Consider the following 19268-nt stretch of genomic DNA (forward strand, 5'->3'; position numbering starts at 1 on the left):
GAAAGGGAATGATAATGCCTAAGAGTTGCTGAGAACCTGCATATAAAATTGCACCTTTACTCACCAGCACAAGGAACTTTTCTCTCTAAAACAATTCCATGAGAATTATCAAAATTCTACATCAGTACTTAAACATTTGGGGAACAGTGAGAAACTGCAGTTAAGTAAATAACTGACAACAAAATAACCATAGGTTAGCTGCTTTCTGAGTGTGAACAAGGAAAAAACACATCTTTTTCTCAAAAACACCCTTTGCTTTATTGTCCTATCTCCACCCCAACGACCCTGAGATTTAAAGAGATGCATTCTCCCTTACCCGCGAATCTGAGAAATGCCGACTGGTGTGCAACAAACACCTAAATAGCCCCTGGAGGGTTTTCATGCTACCATAGTGGAGGATGTGATCAACTTGAACTTGCGAATGCATGTGGGCGTGTGACAGGGTTCTGGAAGTGCGTGCATCCTGAACAAATTAGGACGCACAGTCAGGAAGTGTCACAATGTGGGTCACGAATTTTTTTTGTCTCTAACAGTACATATAAAAAATGCAGGAAAAAATATCCTGACAATAATAATTACAATCCACAATACAAAACAGCATGCAAGATAGTTTTCATGTTTAAACTTAAGAGAAATTGGCAACAGGCGATTAAAAATTTTTCTTTGAAAAATGTGTTAAATGCAATTATCTACCAAAACTGGGTTTTCACGGGTGCCCTGCCATGGGGCTTCCCTGGTCCCCAACACGGTGTCACAGGGTAGGCCCTCACGAAATATTCTCCTGAGTTAATAAGAAACACGAAACAGGAAAGGTTCCAAAGCCTTAACATCAGTCTCCCAAGAGGGTATATCCAGGTTTAGGAACCCTATTTTCAAATTTGACTGCAAAAGTATGCACCTCTGCTCTGGGTTAGAGAACAGAGTTTCTGGGAATCTTACCTTCTATGTTCTCATGTTAGTGACTGTAGTGATAATGCCACGTGTTGGAGCAAGAACTCTGACCCAGAAACCAAGACATTTTGGTCCGAGCTCCAGCACCAATCACTTAGATTGTCTGGCAATCAGGTTTGCGATCTGTGAGACCAGGAATCTACCTGCCTCACGTCCCTGGCAGGACTCCCTGAGGGTCAGATTCGATCCAGTGCTCAACTGCTCTGCACTGCGTGAAACCGAGCAAATGTGATGAGCCAAACCGTTCTGACTTTGGTTAATTTAAACACATACTTTGCATTTATTATCAAGTTTCTATGCCCATCGCATCAACTGCATTTCCTATAAAGCCACAGAATACCTTAAAAGAGAATGGGGGGGGGGGCAGGTAGGTAGGGTGGGGAGAGTAGAGGGGGGAAAATGAAGACAACTGTAACTAGTGGCTAAATTCGACATACGAAAATAAGAGTTTCTCGGGTATATAAAAAACCTGAGTGTTCTAGAAAACTCCTTTATCGGATGCACAAGGTTCTTGTGCTTTTCCTTAATGAGTACTACTGATACTCTGGCAAGGGCAGAATACGCCGTGCATCCTCTCAGGCTGGCCGAGTCTCTGTAGGTCCACGTCACCAACTCGGGCTCACACACAAGGCTGCGGGACCCTTCTCTTCTTTTTAGACTGTAAGTATCTGAAAATACACACATGTTCTGATATCCCCAAATTACTTCCTTTCCCTTCAACCAAGCTACTCGGCTCTCTCACATCTCTAATAACATTTCCCCCACATGTGGCAATAATTTCAAGACTTCATTAATCATGCTCAGAATCTAAAAGATAAGAACAGGTCCAAGGGACAAATCAATTTTGCCCTTATGACCCAATGCAGAGCTGGTAAAGCTTGAGGCTCTGCAAAACCCACTATTAGCTTAACCTGGTTGATTTCAAAAGGTTGTAGTCAGATCAGTCTGAATTAATAACTGAATTTTAACCTATATTCAGGAAACACCATCAATTCTTTTAAAACATATACAGACCCTCGAGAAAAGAAATTCAGCAAAATGTTGAAGGATTAGTTTTTTTGGTCAAAATTTTTATTTTCAAACTGAATAAGTAATAAAAGCATATAACTGCACAATCAATACAAAATAATGGTGGGTAATTAATACAATAAATGGCTATTTCTCATACAAAAAAAGTAGCCTTCTCTTAGCAGGTAGGTTCCCTGCACCTCAATGCTATTAACAAAATCCACCAGCCTGTGTTCGAAGGATAATGTGGAGACTATCTCCTGGTTAGATTATAGAGTTTTGAAATGTGTGACATTTTCCCATGCATTCTGTATTTAAATTGTTTTAAAAGGTCAATTAGAGGAGAGATGACCCAACATGCAAGTGCTTTAGAGAGAGGGAGGGATGACACTTAGGAGGAAGGTCAGGCCACGCCTGCGGTCAAGGCCCCGCCCCTCCCCACTCAGGGGTCTGCAGCATCAGACACAGGAACCACAAAGACCCACCACAGTGACCAAAGCGATTTCTCTTTGGCAAGAACAGGCTGATCAGTCGAGTGTCCTAAAAAGAGCCCATCCCTGTCTCTTCCCCAGATACCAGAGTACTAATTTGTGAAATTCCTGAGCTCCCACAAGAATTCCACGCCAGTGGGTGCCCACCAGGCATCCTTGAAAGAATAAGTTCCCAAACTCAGTGCTTCTCCACAGGGAGAGTCAGCACCTTCTTGTGAAGAAATAGATGGAAAGCAATCCAGTAAGAGCTGTCAGTCCCTGTAAAAACACGGTAGTTGATGATTTGGGTCCAGAATTTGAGAATGACAAATACAGTAATAAAAGGAAGCCAGCTCCGTATCGGGGCTTACGGGGGAGCCATTCAGTCCTGCTGGTGGATGGTTCCAGCCAGAGCTCACCCCGCCCTTCCCAGCTCCCGGAATACACTCCAAGGGCAGAGCCTGGCCACCCAGGACTTTTGGGACACAAACATCTAAAGTCACCCACTGTGCCAGGGCAGCGGATGCCAGGAAAACATGACGTGCCATAAATAAGGAAGCAGACACCGCTCCTTATGGCTCTGAACAATCACAATGTGGTAACTGCTGGGTAAATGGCAAATGACTGGCTTCCGCAATCAGATCACCTACACTCCTCTAGAACTTACACATAACCGTGCGCTCGAGCACAGGAAACGCCTCAGGAGAGAAGTGCCCGTGTCAGGAACAAAATATCCGACAGCACAAAAGATGGCACATGGTGCTCCTCTCCGTCACTGGATGCAGCAAATGACCTTTTGTAAGAATCGAACTTTAAACTGTATTTCAGATCACTTGGCTGGAAGCATCACTTGTCAGGCAGAGCACATTTCTGAATTCATCCCACAAAGACACCCATTTTACTACTGGCTACACTTCGTGTCCTTCCACGGGCCAGGGAGCCTGGAAGGGAATGGGCCCCCAAAGTACAAACAGCCCCTCCAGGTAGGGAACGTCATTTTTAAATATTGGAAAGGTAGACACTTTGGGATAAGAATATAACTTCATAGAGGCAAGTGAGATGTCAAAGCTAATGAATGGTTGTTCCCACGGACATTTTCATAATTGCAATCTATTTATCTCTCCCGTTCAGTTCTGGGGACTCACCCAGGAGTAAGACCAAAGAAATGACACCTGACCAACTGTTGCGAGGCTAAGGATAACCACCATAGCGATTGGTTCAGAAAGTCACACACCAGCTCTGCCCTCTTAGCCCACGGAAAATTTCAGAAATAAAATATGAGGAACTGAATAGATCCGTAAATGGAAAAAAAAAAAAAAAGACACTGCAACAAGAAGTCACAGAAGGTCTCAGCCATAATTGCTTCAACTCAGGGGAAAAAGGACCAAATGGCAATCGGGACTCAAGAAACTTCAATTTTCACATCAGCAGGCTTGAAAAACTAGTGATGAAGGCGTCCTGGGCAAGTGCTGCTGACTCACAGTTCCTCTTTTTCTCAGCATACATCATTGGAAAAGTATTCAACACTGAGGAAATGTCTACTTGTAAAGTAATAACCCATTATGGGCCTGACCTTCCTCCGCTCCAGATTAATGGAGCTCTCTGACATTTATTGCATACCAAAGTTCCTCTTGGTAAAATAACATTCTACTCTAGAAAGGTCAGGGAAGCACAGCACTGAAGTTCCTTCTTGCATTCACAGGCCTACCTGAAATCTGGGGGGAGACAGAATTAAGTTCGGAAGGCCAAGTCTTCCCTGGTGCAGATTTTCGATCTGAAATCAGAATTGTCTAGACCTTTCCGGATAGAGAAATAGTTACCCATTCAAAAAGACACAGATTAACACAGCTGCCACGCATCTTCATCCGCAGAAGACAAGTCTGTGGGGGTTTACCAAGAGGCAGCACAAAATAAATCTCATCCTCACGTGAACTCTCAGGCTCCCTGTCCCCTCTGTGATGTCCACCCTGCTCTAGATGTCCCCTGACCCAGACCGCTGCCTCTGGAAAACTCTCCAGTGCCTCACCTTCAAGTGGCTGCTAGCTCTGGCTTCACATCGTCTACCCTGTGCCCTCCCATTCTCCTGGCCCACATCCTGCAGCACCGCAGCTGTGATGGGACCCACGGCAGCTACCTCCAAAACTGCTGGTCCTGAAAAAAGCTTTTTAAAACCCAGGCTTGAAGCCAGTGGGCAGGGAGTGATCCCATCAGACCGTGGGTAAGGAGCATTGGGGGAGGGGGAGGAAAAAGTGTGTGTGTGCACATGTGTGCATGTGTCTGCAGGCATACATGTGAGATGCAAAGAATGGGCATCACAAGAGGTGTGCCATGGAATGTAAAAGAGTTTACCTGTGCAGGTGAGCAGAGAAGGAAAGCCAGACAACTAATGCGAAAGGACTGGGAATTCACAGTGGGAGAAGGATAAAGAGCCAAACTGTATAAGGGAAAGAGGCAAGGGATACAGCGTGGGCCATGCAGCCACACCGTAGTGTGATGTCCCCGACTCTGGGTCAACACCTGGGGACTCGTCCTGTCTTCAGAATCCCCTGTGGAAGCCAGACTCCCCTTTGAGGCCGCGGTGGCATGCCACCCGAAATCAGGGTTTCCGCCCCTGTCCTCACGGTCTTGGACCTGCAAGGGCCTGAAAGACGGAGTTCCTCAGCAAAGACCAGCAATCTAATGTCCATTAAAAAAAAAATGCTCTACTTCATGACTCCCAATCATACTTTAGAATGTTATTATTAGCTTTTGCTGGAGGTTTTTCCCCCAGCCATAGATTACTCCTGCCTTGGCAGGCAAGGCATTCAATGAGCTGTCGGGTCACCATCTCCTGCAAAGAACTGCATGTTTCACATCCCCGTGGGATGCTGCCCCCAGGGGCCCAGGACGCTCCCACTGGGCCCTTCTGAGACAGCGGGGTCACTGCCTCCGAGGGTGCTCCCAGGACACAGCCTGTGTGGTCTAGAGTCCCGTGAGGTGGTGCCTGCTCCTTACCAAGGGTCTCTGTTTGAGTTGAGACACCAAAGCCCTGGTCCTCCAGCTCCGGAAGAGAAGAGGCAGAACCCAACACTCACGCCCACATCAGCCATGGCGGGAGGGCTTCTACAGCAGTGTTTACTAAATGCATGAACCAGAGAAGAGATCTCTGCCCCGCGGTAGAAAACATACCACTGTCTGGCCTCCAGGCTTAGGAGACAGGGCAGCCTGGAGCAAGACTCTTCCAGGTACCTCCCACCTCACCCATGAAACACAGATCAGATCGGAGGGAAGAGGCCCAGCTTAGGAAAACGGTAACTCCCCAGGGCTTAGAAAGACGGGAAGACACACCTTCTGCTTTTTGCCAAACAACTTCACTTTCACAAAAATATGCACTTTACTGATTTGGGATTGTTTATGTAGAGAAGACCAGTTTGGAGCAAGGGGCCCAATTGTCCGTGGCAGTTTCCCATGTCCGATTTTCTACTCCCAATCAGGGCAAAGATGATGAAAATTAGGAAAACAAAACCGGGGGGCCTAATGCACTGTGTATGCTGCCTGAATTTTAGCTCCCTGACCTGTGACCACAGCTCATCTCCAGTCCCCATGGGGCTCACTTTCATGGCACTGGCTTCTTTTTATCCGAGCTTGGAGCAAAGTGGAGCAAGCTCAGGGGGGTTACTGATGCTGCTCCTTGTTTACTGTTTTCCCCTGCTGTGAGGTAAGGTCCCGAGGACAGGTGTCAATGCCTGTCTTTCTATAACCGCACCTAAATCTGTGGGCACACTTCCACCAGGGAGCAGAGCTCAAGAAGACCCATGGAGTGAAGGGGGAATGGGATGGGGTTAAATGGGGGACATGGCAGTTCACGGGATCTACTATGAACAGACTTAATTCCTTTACCAATCTTCTAGGGAAAACCACTTCAACATCAAGGCATTTATCTAGCTTTAGAGGCCTCAGAATTCACATCAACTTAGAGCCTTGGGTTTCTTACCCAGAATCAGTGAAGCAACATACAGCCTTCACATGTTACCATGAGACATCCATAAAAAGTTCTTTAGGAAAATCCTTAGGATATAACGAGACAGGTGTAAGAGATTCATATCTGTCATTCATTACCAAAAGCATCTTTCATCTCTTTGTAGGTTGGCCTACACACATGTGGGTGGGCATAACCTAACACTGATGAAGGAGAACTCTCCTGAAGGACTTTAAACTAGGAATGATTTCATGACAGCATTTTAGAGATTAGCCAAGAATCGTTATTAGCTCTTCATGTTGCCTTTTCATGTGAAGAAATCTAGAGTCAAGAGAATTTGTGGCCAGGTGAGGATTACACTTTCATACCATTGTGCAGTTAACCAGCGGAGGCAGGCTAAGCCACAGGCAAACGGTGTTGGGTCCACCTTTACCATTTCTAATGGGTTCGCCAAAGGGGAAAGAAGACAAAGGGACACCACTTCCCCACAGTCATCTGGTTTGTTTCTTACCTCTGACTAATTCTTCCTTTGTTTAATTGCACATTGTGCTGAACCACTTCACAAGCATGAGGCTTCTGTCAATACCATTTCTGCGGGTGCAGCTCCCCACGCCTACGCTGCATCATTACCTCGCACCATTATGTGCCGTCGGGAAACACCACCACCAAACAGGGGGGAGAGCCGACTTCCCACTTTTCATTTGTCAGGGTCGGTTTCCAGTCTTCGATCCTGAGTTACAGCGTACAGGCTCATTTTGCTCTTTCTAAAAGAAAGCTCTATTCCTGCCAGTCAATGTTTTGTCGGGATCATATTTAGAAAAAATATTTTTTTCCATGAATAGTCAAGACGGGGGCTGTCAGGGCCCAGCACACTGACGACGGCACACTCACATGAGGTGTTCTGGGCTTCCAAAGTCACAGGACACAAAATTCCACTCAAGACCTTTAATTTTTTACTACTCCTTGTAAACGTGGAAAAAAACCAACCGACTATTTTTGAAGCTGCTCTTGAGGAGGTACGTTCCAAATATAGTTGCAAATTAAAAAAACATAGATTTTTATCATTCTAATCTATCACAGGTTTAGCGGGTCTCAGAAGCACAGGGCGAAGGAGCAGATTTTAGGTAGTGAAGAGAAATGAGAGAAGAGATGGCCCCCGTCCCTCCTGCGGGAGGGGACTGTTATGTTTCAGTCGTCCGATGGTGGGCTTTGTGTGCATAAGATAAGCCGCTTTGCATAAATCCATTTTTAGTGGTTTCCCTACGGTATATTGTTGATGTTTTATCCTTGGATTCAGGCATTTAAAAAAATTCTTTATTTTCAAAGAACTATCAACAAGACAAAAGTAGGTGAATGTGGAAAACGATACTGATTCTCACGATGACTCTGCCAGATGATGATTCATGTGCATTATGTGGAAATAGGAAATAGAGGCCATCTGGAAGCAATCCTGGTATTACAAGACACCAGAAAAAAAACACGTATGGACCCAAATAACCAGCTAACATGCCATCGGGTCCTGTGGTGAACACCAGTGGGTCCCCAAGTGATTAAAACAGACACACTGGAGGGCTGAAACCCATGATAAGGCAAAAAGTAAGTGACATGCCTCAAAGATTTCCTTTTAAATAATATCTAGAAGAAGAAAAATTGGCCAGGGGTGGACAGGAGTTTGTACATGTTGTACATCAGGAAAAACAGTTAACAAAATGCTGGGGAAGTGAATAAAGGGAGAGCTGGTTTCCCTTCAATTTCAAGGGATAACGATTCTGGAAATGGAAGATAAAGCCACAACACTGACTAGAAATTGGATGATGTTTCCAGACAGACCTCCCAAGTGAGTACATTTCATTTTTCCTCTACCAAAAGCATCCAAAAGCTACAAACACACTTCCTAACAAATAGTGCTATGATTCTAAACACATCCCAGTATCTCTTTAATTTGGGTTCCGGGAGAGCTTCTGCCACAGGCGGCGCAAGTCCACCTCCTACTTTCCATCTGTGCACGTACGCTCTGTGCCAGGACGGGATAAGCAAGCGGACTCTTTCCTCCTTTTATCAAAATTTTAAAATCCAACTACTGCTAAAATGACAGGTACACACAGATAACATTTTAAATTTCCCAAGTTCTTTTATGCTGGACACCTTTCACTTGATCCTTTTAGTGACACTGGAAAACTTGAGGGTCAAAGTTCATTTCCCTTTTTTAATACGTTAACTTGATCAAAATCACTTTACAAAACACCCTGGGCAAAGAGATAGTGAAATTCACACTAGAGTCATGGCCTTTATTCAATAAAACATTCTTTCCTACAGGCTGTTCCTGAGGTGAGAAATAAGTGATATCTGTGATCAGATAGGTTTGGGAAACTGTACATGATGTGCCATTCCTTAAAAGGTTCAGAAACTTCTTAAAGGCTCCAAGGTACCCAAAAGTGGAAAAAACAAGCCTGCACTTAATCACAACTCGGAGTTCCCCAAACCTATCTGTCCTTGGAACGTTCTTCCACATTCTGTCCCAAAGGAAGCATTTATTGACACCCCACAGTGGCCTGAGCATCACATTTTGGGAAAGGCTGAACTAGACACTATTGACTTTGGTGACTGCTCAAAACACATGAAAACAAAGATGTCCAATCAGTCTCAAAAATAGTAGAATAATTTCAAATCCACTCAATGCACTAACTAAACAAATCTTAATTTTAATTAAATAAGCCTTCTGACATTTTATACTAAGTACCAGTTTTTACTACATTTTGACTCTATATATTACACATTTTGGAAGAAAATGAAATTTCTTTTGAAATAGACTAGATTTTGAATTTTTCACTAATTCAAATGTGCTACAGAACCTCTCAGAGTAAGTGCTTAATAAATAATTATTAATAATTCAGTCAGTCCAAATAAGTCAATTAATCAAAAGTTTCAAAGAGCCTACATGAAAATACTTATTTTCATTTACTGGAGAAAAATTAAATAGAAAGAAATACGATACCTTTAACATTCAGAACAATGGTTAATATGATTTAATTTATGGGTAAAATTTTCAATATTCTGGTAAAAACGAAAGATAATCTTGTTAGTTAATAATCCTTGAGGACCTAAATCTATTCTCCACAGGTACTAAGAATAATTGGGAATGAAAAGAGAATAACTAGCCAATAAATGAAGTATAACGTACACAGTGCTCTACTATTGGTGACTATAGCGTTTGACTATGTCCAGAATGGATAAATAGTATGGCCATGTTCACCTCCTGGAAAATCAAGGAGACATGCCCATCAGGTAACAAAGGTTACTCCCTTTTAACCAGAATGAGGGCCTTCCTACAGGACAGAGTATTTGCCAGGATTTCCTGGAGGGAGGGAGTGGAGGGGCCCAACCCTCACTATGTACATGCATCTCTTTGACACAGGCCTAAGAAACCCTCAATTCAGTCTGCCCTGCATGCTGTAAAAAATAAACACGGCCTGAAGGAGATGGAATGAATGCTGCATTCTGGGCTGGGCTTCCCCTAACCTTTCTCAGATGGGGGGCAGGGCTCAGACTTGGGCAGATGACCTCTGACCTGCTCCATGTCACTGACAAGGTGTTTCCCTGCGGTTACTTGTTTAACCAGATGGAAGCCTTAGTGCAGGGATGTCAAACTCATTTTCACCGGGGGCAACAACGGCCTTGAGGTTGCCTTCAAAGGGCCAAAATAATTTTAGGACTGTATAAATGTAACTACTCTTTAATTGTTAAGGAGTTGAAATTACATTCAGCCCTTTGAAGGCAACCACTAGGCTGATGTGGCCCCCGGTGAAAATGAGTTTGACATCCCTGTCCTAGAGGATGTTCCTCTAGAACATGAACTGGGAGGTCTGCCCAGTGCCCTGAAGGAATAGGCTCTTTTCTTTGTGGTCCTCCAGTGACCCCTCCATCACTACCCATTCAGAGAAAGGCTTCAAAAGGTGAGCTTTCCTTGATAGGTGGCCAGGGGGGCAGCATATATTCCATGGATCCAGTTTTGGAGCAATGGGAGCTTGCTCAAGACTCTAGGATACTCTGAACCACAAGTTCAAAGTGTTGGGTTCTCTCAGATCAGGATCTTCTTATCTTGAAAAGTGGAAATTGATGAATGCTATGTAGCAATTGAATCCTGTTACTGGCCTCTGACTCACTACAAGAGATTAGGCTAGTTCAGTGGCTCTTGGTCCAGGCTGATTTTGCTCCCTGCTCTCCCCAGCCCCCAGGAGACACTGGCCACATCTAGAGATACTTGGGTTGTCACCATTGAGGGCGGAAGGGTGCTCCTGGCACCTGGTGGGTAGAGGCCAGGGATGCTGTTCAACATCCTACAGCTCACAGGACACCCCACGATAAAAACATTTTTCTACCCAAGTGTAATACTACCAAAGGGGAGAAATCTTGGACTAGTTAGTTTTTCTTTAGCTGTAAAAAGGGTATAATAATAATAAGCATAAAAAGCATTCAGTGCCATGTCTGACCCAAGGTACAAGTTCAATATACATCAACCTCTTTCTCCTTCTTGTGCTAATACTCCAAAGCCAGCATTTTCCTGTCCTAGCCAAAATCTGTTGTTTATGAGCACAGTACATAATTTAATGTTAACATTCAGACAGGTTTATATGTAGGTCTGATGTTGAATATCTATTGACTGTCTCAGTATGTATAGGAGCTAAATGGCCAGTAAATCTACAAATCGTTTACCACAATAAAAGAAGAGAATCTCACACAAACTTACTGCTAAAGCAACATTAACATTTTCCTAGATTTCCAGGGCCAGAAACAGAATTATTTCCAGATTGGCCAGATTTCTCCAACTCTTTCAGATCAGATAAGGCACACATCTTAGGCAAAAAGACATAAATTCCACTTTCAAAGTTCTCTGCCTTGAATGCAGTCTGGGACTATACTAACTGATGACTGCATCGCTGCTGTGCAGACCCAGAATGGGGAGAGGGGCTGTGATTTACAAACCCTCTCGTTAGTAATAACACAATTACATGCTTCTTCCCCGCATTGTTGGCGAGGCTCTAGATACCAGCAGGTTAAAATATTCTGAGAAGATATGAAATACCCACGCAGTTCCCAGTATTCACTAGAATTACTATTTCAGTTATTTAAGACTCTCTGTGCTTCTAAGACTATGACTTGGGAATGTCCCTTTCAAGTGTCATTTATATGAGGAACTATCAAACCTTTTCTATGATAGCATTTATCAACTGTCCACAGAGGTACTTTCTCTGATTAGTGTGCCGTAGTTAAATTCCGCATGTGTCTTTATGCGCATGTGTGACAGACAACCCTATTCTAAACCCAAGTCCATCTGGTGAATTAGTGAACACATAATTTGCCTAGATCTTATTCATCTAAATTGCCCCTTTCATTTATGACTTTAGGTCACAGGGATTACTTTCTTCTCAGAACAACTGTAGCATTTGTTTTCTATACCATTTCTCCTAGAACTTGATAATTAACACTTAACTTACTGACTTTACAGGCCTATGTTTTACCTCTAGTTTAACGTGAAGTTCATTTTTTCAGACACAGCAGTCATAGAATATAATGACAGTGTTACATAAATGTGGACTCCCATGATTAAACTATTTGAAAAACTTCTTAAGCAAGGTCTAGTTTAGCAAAATCTAAATGGTTAACTTCTAAGTATATAGCAGTAACTTCTGGGAATGTGTGGCCTTTCCTATCATCTCAAACAGTGGAGAAAATCAGGTTATCAAGCAAAAGAGGAGCTTAACTTTTGGCTCGTTCTGAGTAGGCACCCATTCAAAACCCTAATCAGTTTAAGTAGATAACATTCCCACACTGCTGATGCCTCAGGAAGAATACAAAGCCATTGTGTACAAACCCAAATTAATTACCTAAGAGAAAACATCTGAAGACATGAGTGGCCAGCCAGGGAAGCAGGAAAATAAACAACTCAGCAAAGTCGCTAAATTCCAGTGAAGGACCCATGAATTTAACTGTTGAACTCAGAATAAGACGCCCGGTATTATATTGGTAACTATGGGGTTATAAAATGACTAAGAATCTGCTGCATCAACATTTACTTAGCTATCTGGAGAATATAAGGCATTCTGTCAATTAATCACATATCCATGGAAAGCAGGACTTAGCCAAGAGAGATTTGGCAATTTATACTGGAGATATTCCCATTTCCACTGTTGACTTCTAAACAGCCAGTATGTCAAAGTGTTTTTTCAAGAAGATGTGGAAAAGACATGTCTCAGAAACAATGATTTCCAAATTTCTAAGGCAGTGACACTCTGTCCCAGTTAGGTAACTTGAATTCTTTCTGGGTTATGTGGCTGCCATTATCCCAACTTTTAATAAAAGTCAAAACTCATTTAATTCGTAGGCATTTGAGAATAACAAAAACCTCCTATGACAATTGTAGACATTCATTAGTAGCTCAAAAAATAGGCCTGCGCTTTGAACCACAGATTTAAACTGTGATTCTAAACCCTTCATTCATTTTGCATTTATACCCGATTAGCCTGCCTAGGACTTGTTTTGAGAATGGGTGGGAGTCAGTGGCAGCTGCAGAAGACCGACTTCTCTCACTGACCTGTCAGCCAAGAATAAGTTTCTTTGTCATCTGACCTTGGGAAGAGAGAAATGGGACCGGATCTGAAACCCCAGCCCAGTCAAGCTCTAGGTGTATCCCATCATTAAAGTAATTATTTTAACAACACTTCCAAGACAATATGTGGAAGTTTAAAATTTCCTCTTTCCATGAGAGGAAGGACCACTTCCTTGCTCATACTATGTGAACCATGGGGCCTGAAATCTTTATGCTCAAAAGGATAAAAGACAGATCTTTGATTTTTGTTAAAAAGCCATAATTCTAAATCATTCAGCCATTCCCCCAGATTTCAAGAGGCCTTTGAATCCATTCAATAATTGGACTTTGAATGGTTTAGTTTATAAGCCGCCCAGTAAGTTATTATTTTAAATAGTCTTTACTTAATAATAACACAAAAAGTTGAAAACAGGCAATGGAGGAGACCACGCGGGAACAAGGTCAGGCCAGGAAAGGTCACGGAGGTCCTAGGCCCCGCACCTCCGATGTCCTTGCTAGGAAGTGCGGAGTTGCACACCCTCTCCCCCCGGCCCAACAGGAGCTCTGGGGTTTTCCAATTTCAAGGCTTGGGCTGGTCACAGTAGCAGGCTGACCTGAGCCCTCATCACAAGAAAGTGTCACAATCCAAGGGCACGTCTTCTCTAACACTCTCCTGCCCTTGACCTTTCCAAGACAAAGTGGAAGCAGAGCCCCCTGAACGTCACACTGATCACCAGCTGGGGCCAGATGAGTGTATACGGGCCACAGCAAGGGTTTCATCGAGGCTCAATGCTGACAAGAAATGTTTAAAGACCCTTTCCCTGCTGGGTTGGGTGCTAGTCACATCTGTGACTCAGATGTGCCCCTGCCTCGTCTAAGTATGTTTGAGCAACTCTGAACTGAAGTGGGCCAAGTCCCTCACTAGCTATCATCAAGTTATAAAGAAATCAGCTGAAAATATCTGGAAAGGTATAGGTGGATTAGTCTACTTTGTTACATATTAATGGGTGGATTTTGGTAATAATTAAAATAAATCGGGCTAGAAAATGCATGCACAGAAGTCTGAAAAGCACCAGAGCCACATGTGAGTGCCCTGGGGGTCAGGGGCTACTTGGGAGAGGAAATCAAAGTCGGTGGGCTGACCCTGCCTTTGTAAGAGTGAGAAATACCGGTTCTGTCTGCCCCTCTCCAGGTGCTTTAGGTTACAGGAAAAACTTAGTAGTTGAGATAGGCCTTCATCTCCTATTTGTTGGCATCTGAATGTTTTACTTTTTATAGTTGTAAGAATTTTTTTGTTAGTGCAGAGAGCTTATATGTAATTCAAGTTAGATTTTTTTTAAAAAGGATCTTTGTGGTATGAACATACTTGCTCTAACTTTAAAGTAACTCTTGAGAATGCACACTTGACCTAGCTAGAAAAACTCCCCAAGTAAGAAAATGAACAGCCCATGAGGATGAACTATACTGGATCAGCCAAAAAGTTCATCTGGTTTTTTCCATAAGATGGCTCTAGTAGCACTTAGTTATCTTTAATTTCATTTCAAAAGTTTTGCTAGACTGTATTATGGCAGCTATATGTAAGTCTGCATTTAAAAAAAACTTACCAAGATTGGTGAATTTATGTGTAGCCATTTTAATATTGAAAATGGAAGAAACGAAGCAACATTATTGGTATATTATGCTTTATTATTTTGACTAAGCAAAAAATGCAATTGAAACACAAAAAAAGATTTGTGCTCTCTGTGTATGGAGAAGGTGCTGTGACTGACCAAGTGTGTCAAGAGTGGTTTGCAAAGTTTCATGCTAGAGATTTCTCACTGGACAACGCTCCATGTTTGGGTGGCCCAGTTGAAGTAGATAGCAATCAAATCGAATCATTAATTGAGAATGTTATACCATGTGTGAGGTAGCAACATACTTAAAATACCCAAATCAATAAAGGTTTTAGTGAAAATGAAAAATGTGTCTTTTATTTTAGGGAAAAAAACTAAATAGACTTTTTTGCCTACCCAACAGTTGATAAAATTGATATGAAATGTAAAAATGTTTTCACATCTTTCATTTATCTGAAAACTATCCAGGCAATACCAGTGCCACCAACCATCAGCATGTTTTTCTTTAAGAATAACATTGGTATTTTAGCAAGTAGTTAAAAAGAAATGACAGAGTTTTCTGTAAAACGGAATTCGCTGAATTTCAAAACTCTGAGTCTGGGACCCTGTAAACCTTCAGGCAGGCTGTGAGTGAGAGAAAAATTCTCATGCTGGCCCGGCTGACACCTTCAGCTCCCGAGAGCAGGCAGTGGTCCAGGGCAGCTCACTGCAGTCCGCACCATGTGCTTCCACAGGGGAAGCTGGCTGGGTTACTGGCCATGTTTTCTCACTGCCATGCCTGGTTTCCATGGTGACTCCTGGAGAGTTTAAAGGTACACACTGTCCCCAGGTAAAAACCACACAGGTATCCTCTCTCATGTCTGAAATGCACAATATGACTTGCCTTGCAAAGAAAATGAGCTGTGATTCTTAACGAGAGGGAAGAAGAGTGCTTGAGTGGAGAAAAGCATTTTAACTTTCCATTTGGGACACAATAAATACTTACTGTTGCTGTAAATAAATCTAGATAAGTGTGTTATTTATAAATTAAATATTGTTTAACATAGTAACTTCCATGGAGAGCCCACAAGTTCAACAGCAATTTCTTATTTTTTTCAGGAAAAAAACCTAAATTTTGTTCTTATACATTAATTCCAAAGAAAAATATGAACTTAGATTTTCTTCCAACATACTTGTTCCTTCTTGAGTGAAAAGAGAAAAATGAACAAAATCCCCTTTCCACTAATCAATAATTAGTGGAACATTAATTTCCACTAATTATTACAATCTTTGAGGAGTAATTGTTAAGATTTTTTTAGCAATAATATTAAACCTGGTTTTGCTTCATTTATATTACTCTGGGGAAAGTATTAAAGTAGTAATAAGGCTTTAACATGAACTGCTGATTACTTGATTGGTTTAAATGTACTTTCTAATAAATTCCACATTAATGACAACTCAAAAGGAACTGTCGTTGAATTGTCGGCTACTTACCTTTTGTCCCTTCACTCCGTGGCAGTCGCATTTCCCACAGCCAGAGCCGGCACAACCACCACCCTGGAAATAAAAGAAAAAGTCTGTAAGTGGAAGAACTTTTGTAAATCGAGATCCATATGAACCGAAATGATTGTGGCATCTTCGCCTAATAATGGGAAAAGTGCTACCCTGACATCATAAACACGGTCTTCACATGTGGCATCTGCGTCTGTGCTAATGGCGCTGTCGCCTCCGAGTCCCATGGTCCGTCTCTCTTGCCCTAACAGACGAAACGGCAGTCCTGGAGCAGCGCACATCAGAGCAGTGCTTACTCCAAAAAGTGAAGATTGTCACGTCTACTTTTTGAAATGGACTCTCCAAGAGATCATGGGAACAGGACACGACGTATTTGTAAGGCGATAAAAGCATCATATTTCTGATTTAGGAGTTGAAGACCTGAGACCATGAGAGATAACTTAGGAGGGCAGAGTCCATGCTTTGGCCCTCTCAATCCCAGGGAAATTCAGGCATGCAAGAAAAAAAAAAAAATTAACCAGATATTTGTGCAAAAAGTAAATAAATGAAGGGGCTTATTTTTAAGCCCAAACCCTAAAGAACTGATTTTTAACTCAATTAAAGCTTGAATGTTCAATTAAAGATCAACAACTAAACGTTCCTTGTAATTCATTTCTAGCATATAAATTAATGTCAGAATTGCATGAAAAAGAATTCAAGCATGTAATAAAAGCTGGAGAAGAAGGGAGCTAACATGTTCAAATGCCCACAGGGTGCTAAAAACAATCAACTATCATCCCCATTTTAGAGATTGAAAACTGAATTGGGAGGCGTAATATAACATGCAAGGATGTCGAGATTAGCATCCAACTGTCATTGCGTAAAGCTTGCAACACACTAAAAGTCAAACATATGACAGTACCTTCATACATTTGCAATTTCCTTAGAAAAATCCAAATTTTAAACCAAAATAGAGGTATTGTGGACAGAATGTAAGAGGGTATGATAGAAATAATTTTAATAAGCTGTTAAATCTGAGATAAAAATGTATAGCTAAATTCTGCTTCAACTGATATGTTTCTTGAAAATAAAACCATACTGTTAATAGCATTGTGATCAGGCGAAATCTATTTTTAAACAATACACTTCTCTTTGCTCCATTGCCACGGAGATCTTCTGCATAAAACAACTGTATCTGAGCCCTGGCAGGTGGGGCCCAGTGGATTAACGGCGTGAACCAAAGGTCCCTGGTTTATCCCCAGTCAGGGCACTGTTCCCAGTTGGGGGCTAGTGAGAGGCAACTGATGGATGTTTCCCTCTCTCCCTTCCTTCCCTTCCTTACAAAAATAAATAAAATCTTTTAAAAACCATATCTGAAAATAGGTATTTTGTAAGTGAAATCTGAAAGGTCCCTCCAAGACAGTAAACTGTTCTTAATTTTATATTTTGCAAGTGGGAACAAGTGAGAATAATCCAGACTCCTGAAATTATGGTTTTGTTTCTTTCCCCTGGCTCACATTTTAGGCAATTTTCAGCATGTGCTCTCATTACCTCCTAACATATTAAATCAATCCATGTTGATAGTTTACTTCACATTCTGGGTTTTGGTGACCAAAGACTTAAACCTGTGCTCCAGAAGGTTCATTCCAAATGCACAAATACAAGTACTGAGAGGCTCAAGAAGGGTACCTCACTCAGCATCACCATCTCTTGTCCAATCCCAGGTGAGCACTGACTGCTCTCTACCTAGGTTTTCATAAAATGTTGACTACATGGCCCTGGCCAGTGTGGTTCAGTTGGTTGGAGTGCTGTCCCATAAACTGAAAGGTCATGGGTTCGAGTCCTAGTCAGGGCACATGCCTGGGTTGCAGTTCAGTCCCTGGTCAGTGAGCATTCAAGAGACAACTGGTCAATGTTTTCTCACACTGATGTTTGTTTCTCACACTGATGTTTCTCTCTCTCCCTCCCACCTCCCTCTCTCTCTTCCCCTTCTCCTATCTGTGGAATCAATAAGTATATACATCCTCAGGAGAGGATTAAAAACAATGTTTGACTACGTGCCTCTCCTGCAACATTTGTTGTGTTTCCTTATACTCCTTTACATGTGTGTCTCCCCAGTACCCCATGAACACTTCAGGGGCAGGACCAGACCCTCTCAATGAACCTGATACAGACTGTATTTCACTGAGACCACATCGGTTGTAAAACTGACAATAAAGAACAGCACTGACCGCACGTTGACACATCATCAACTGTCAGATCTACCCCAATTTCAGAGTTGTTAAAATACTAATAAATAGGCATATCTCAGAATCCATGAACTAGAGTAGCAGGTACCCAATTACTGTTGTTTTATCGGTGGTGCTGGTTTCCACTTACTCATCCTTACACTAACCACTGCAGATAACAATCCAATGGCACTGGCGTGTCAACTCACAATGTACTGCTTGCTGCACAGCAGCCCCGCGGGGAAAAACTCCAAAAAGGGAACTTGGCAATGATTGTGAGACCACTCCAGATCACCACACTAGACAGAGAAGAATGGAGGTCCTCAGGGGTGCAGGGCTCCCCAGAGCTGCCCAGAGCTGCTAGGTTAGCCCTCGGACCAGGAAAGCCCACAAGTGAGGCAGCTCTCAGTCACTGGGGCTCCAAGTTGGCCTCCCCTCTGTCACTACCCCACTTCCCACAACTTTCCTGCTTCTGACTCAGGTTCAGAAACCCATCTCTGCTCTTTAAACTCTGCTAAACTCCATTTCACTCCTACAGGTACCAGAAGGAAAACCCAACCAGACGAAGACTCATTCATTTGTCCAGTATTTATTTGTCTACCCACCACGGGAGCTTAGCTGGCAGAAACCCAACAAGGGCCTGAGCGGTGCGGGCTTTTCTACTTAGAGTTTCTCTAAACTTCTAATTAGACAGGAATCCAATGACTGAAGCTGAACATGGCTATATGGTGATTCTGGAGTTTTCTCTTATAAAATGTTGATAAAATCTCAGAGGCTTATCTTTATTCAATTGGAGGGAAGTTATAAAACTGAATTTCCTGGAACTGTTCCCTTAAGCTATCAGTAAATGCCTTAATGGCAGGGGACACCAGATAAGAGGTTACAGGGGCACAATTGTGGATCTTGGGGTCAAGTTGCTTATGAGTCTCTGCCACAGAAACACACCCAGCATGTGGGTAACAGATGATCCGTTTTGCCCTGGGC

General features: G+C 42.6%; 1 protein-coding gene across 1 annotated transcript in view; it reads right to left on the minus strand.

The window, feature by feature from the left end:
- COL4A1 (collagen type IV alpha 1 chain) overlaps window positions 1-19268 on the minus strand; it is a 154560-nt gene that overhangs the window by 75224 nt on the left and 60068 nt on the right. The window contains exon 2 of the mRNA XM_037125658.2: window positions 16060-16122. Within this exon, the coding sequence (XP_036981553.2) occupies window positions 16060-16122 (63 nt within the window). The remainder of the gene's footprint in view (window positions 1-16059; window positions 16123-19268) is intronic.

The sequence above is a fragment of the Artibeus jamaicensis genome, unplaced genomic scaffold, assembly GCF_021234435.1.
Source record: "Artibeus jamaicensis isolate MK-2021 breed Jamaican fruit bat unplaced genomic scaffold, CSHL_Jam_final scaffold_833, whole genome shotgun sequence".
NCBI classification, from domain to species: domain Eukaryota; kingdom Metazoa; phylum Chordata; class Mammalia; order Chiroptera; family Phyllostomidae; genus Artibeus; species Artibeus jamaicensis.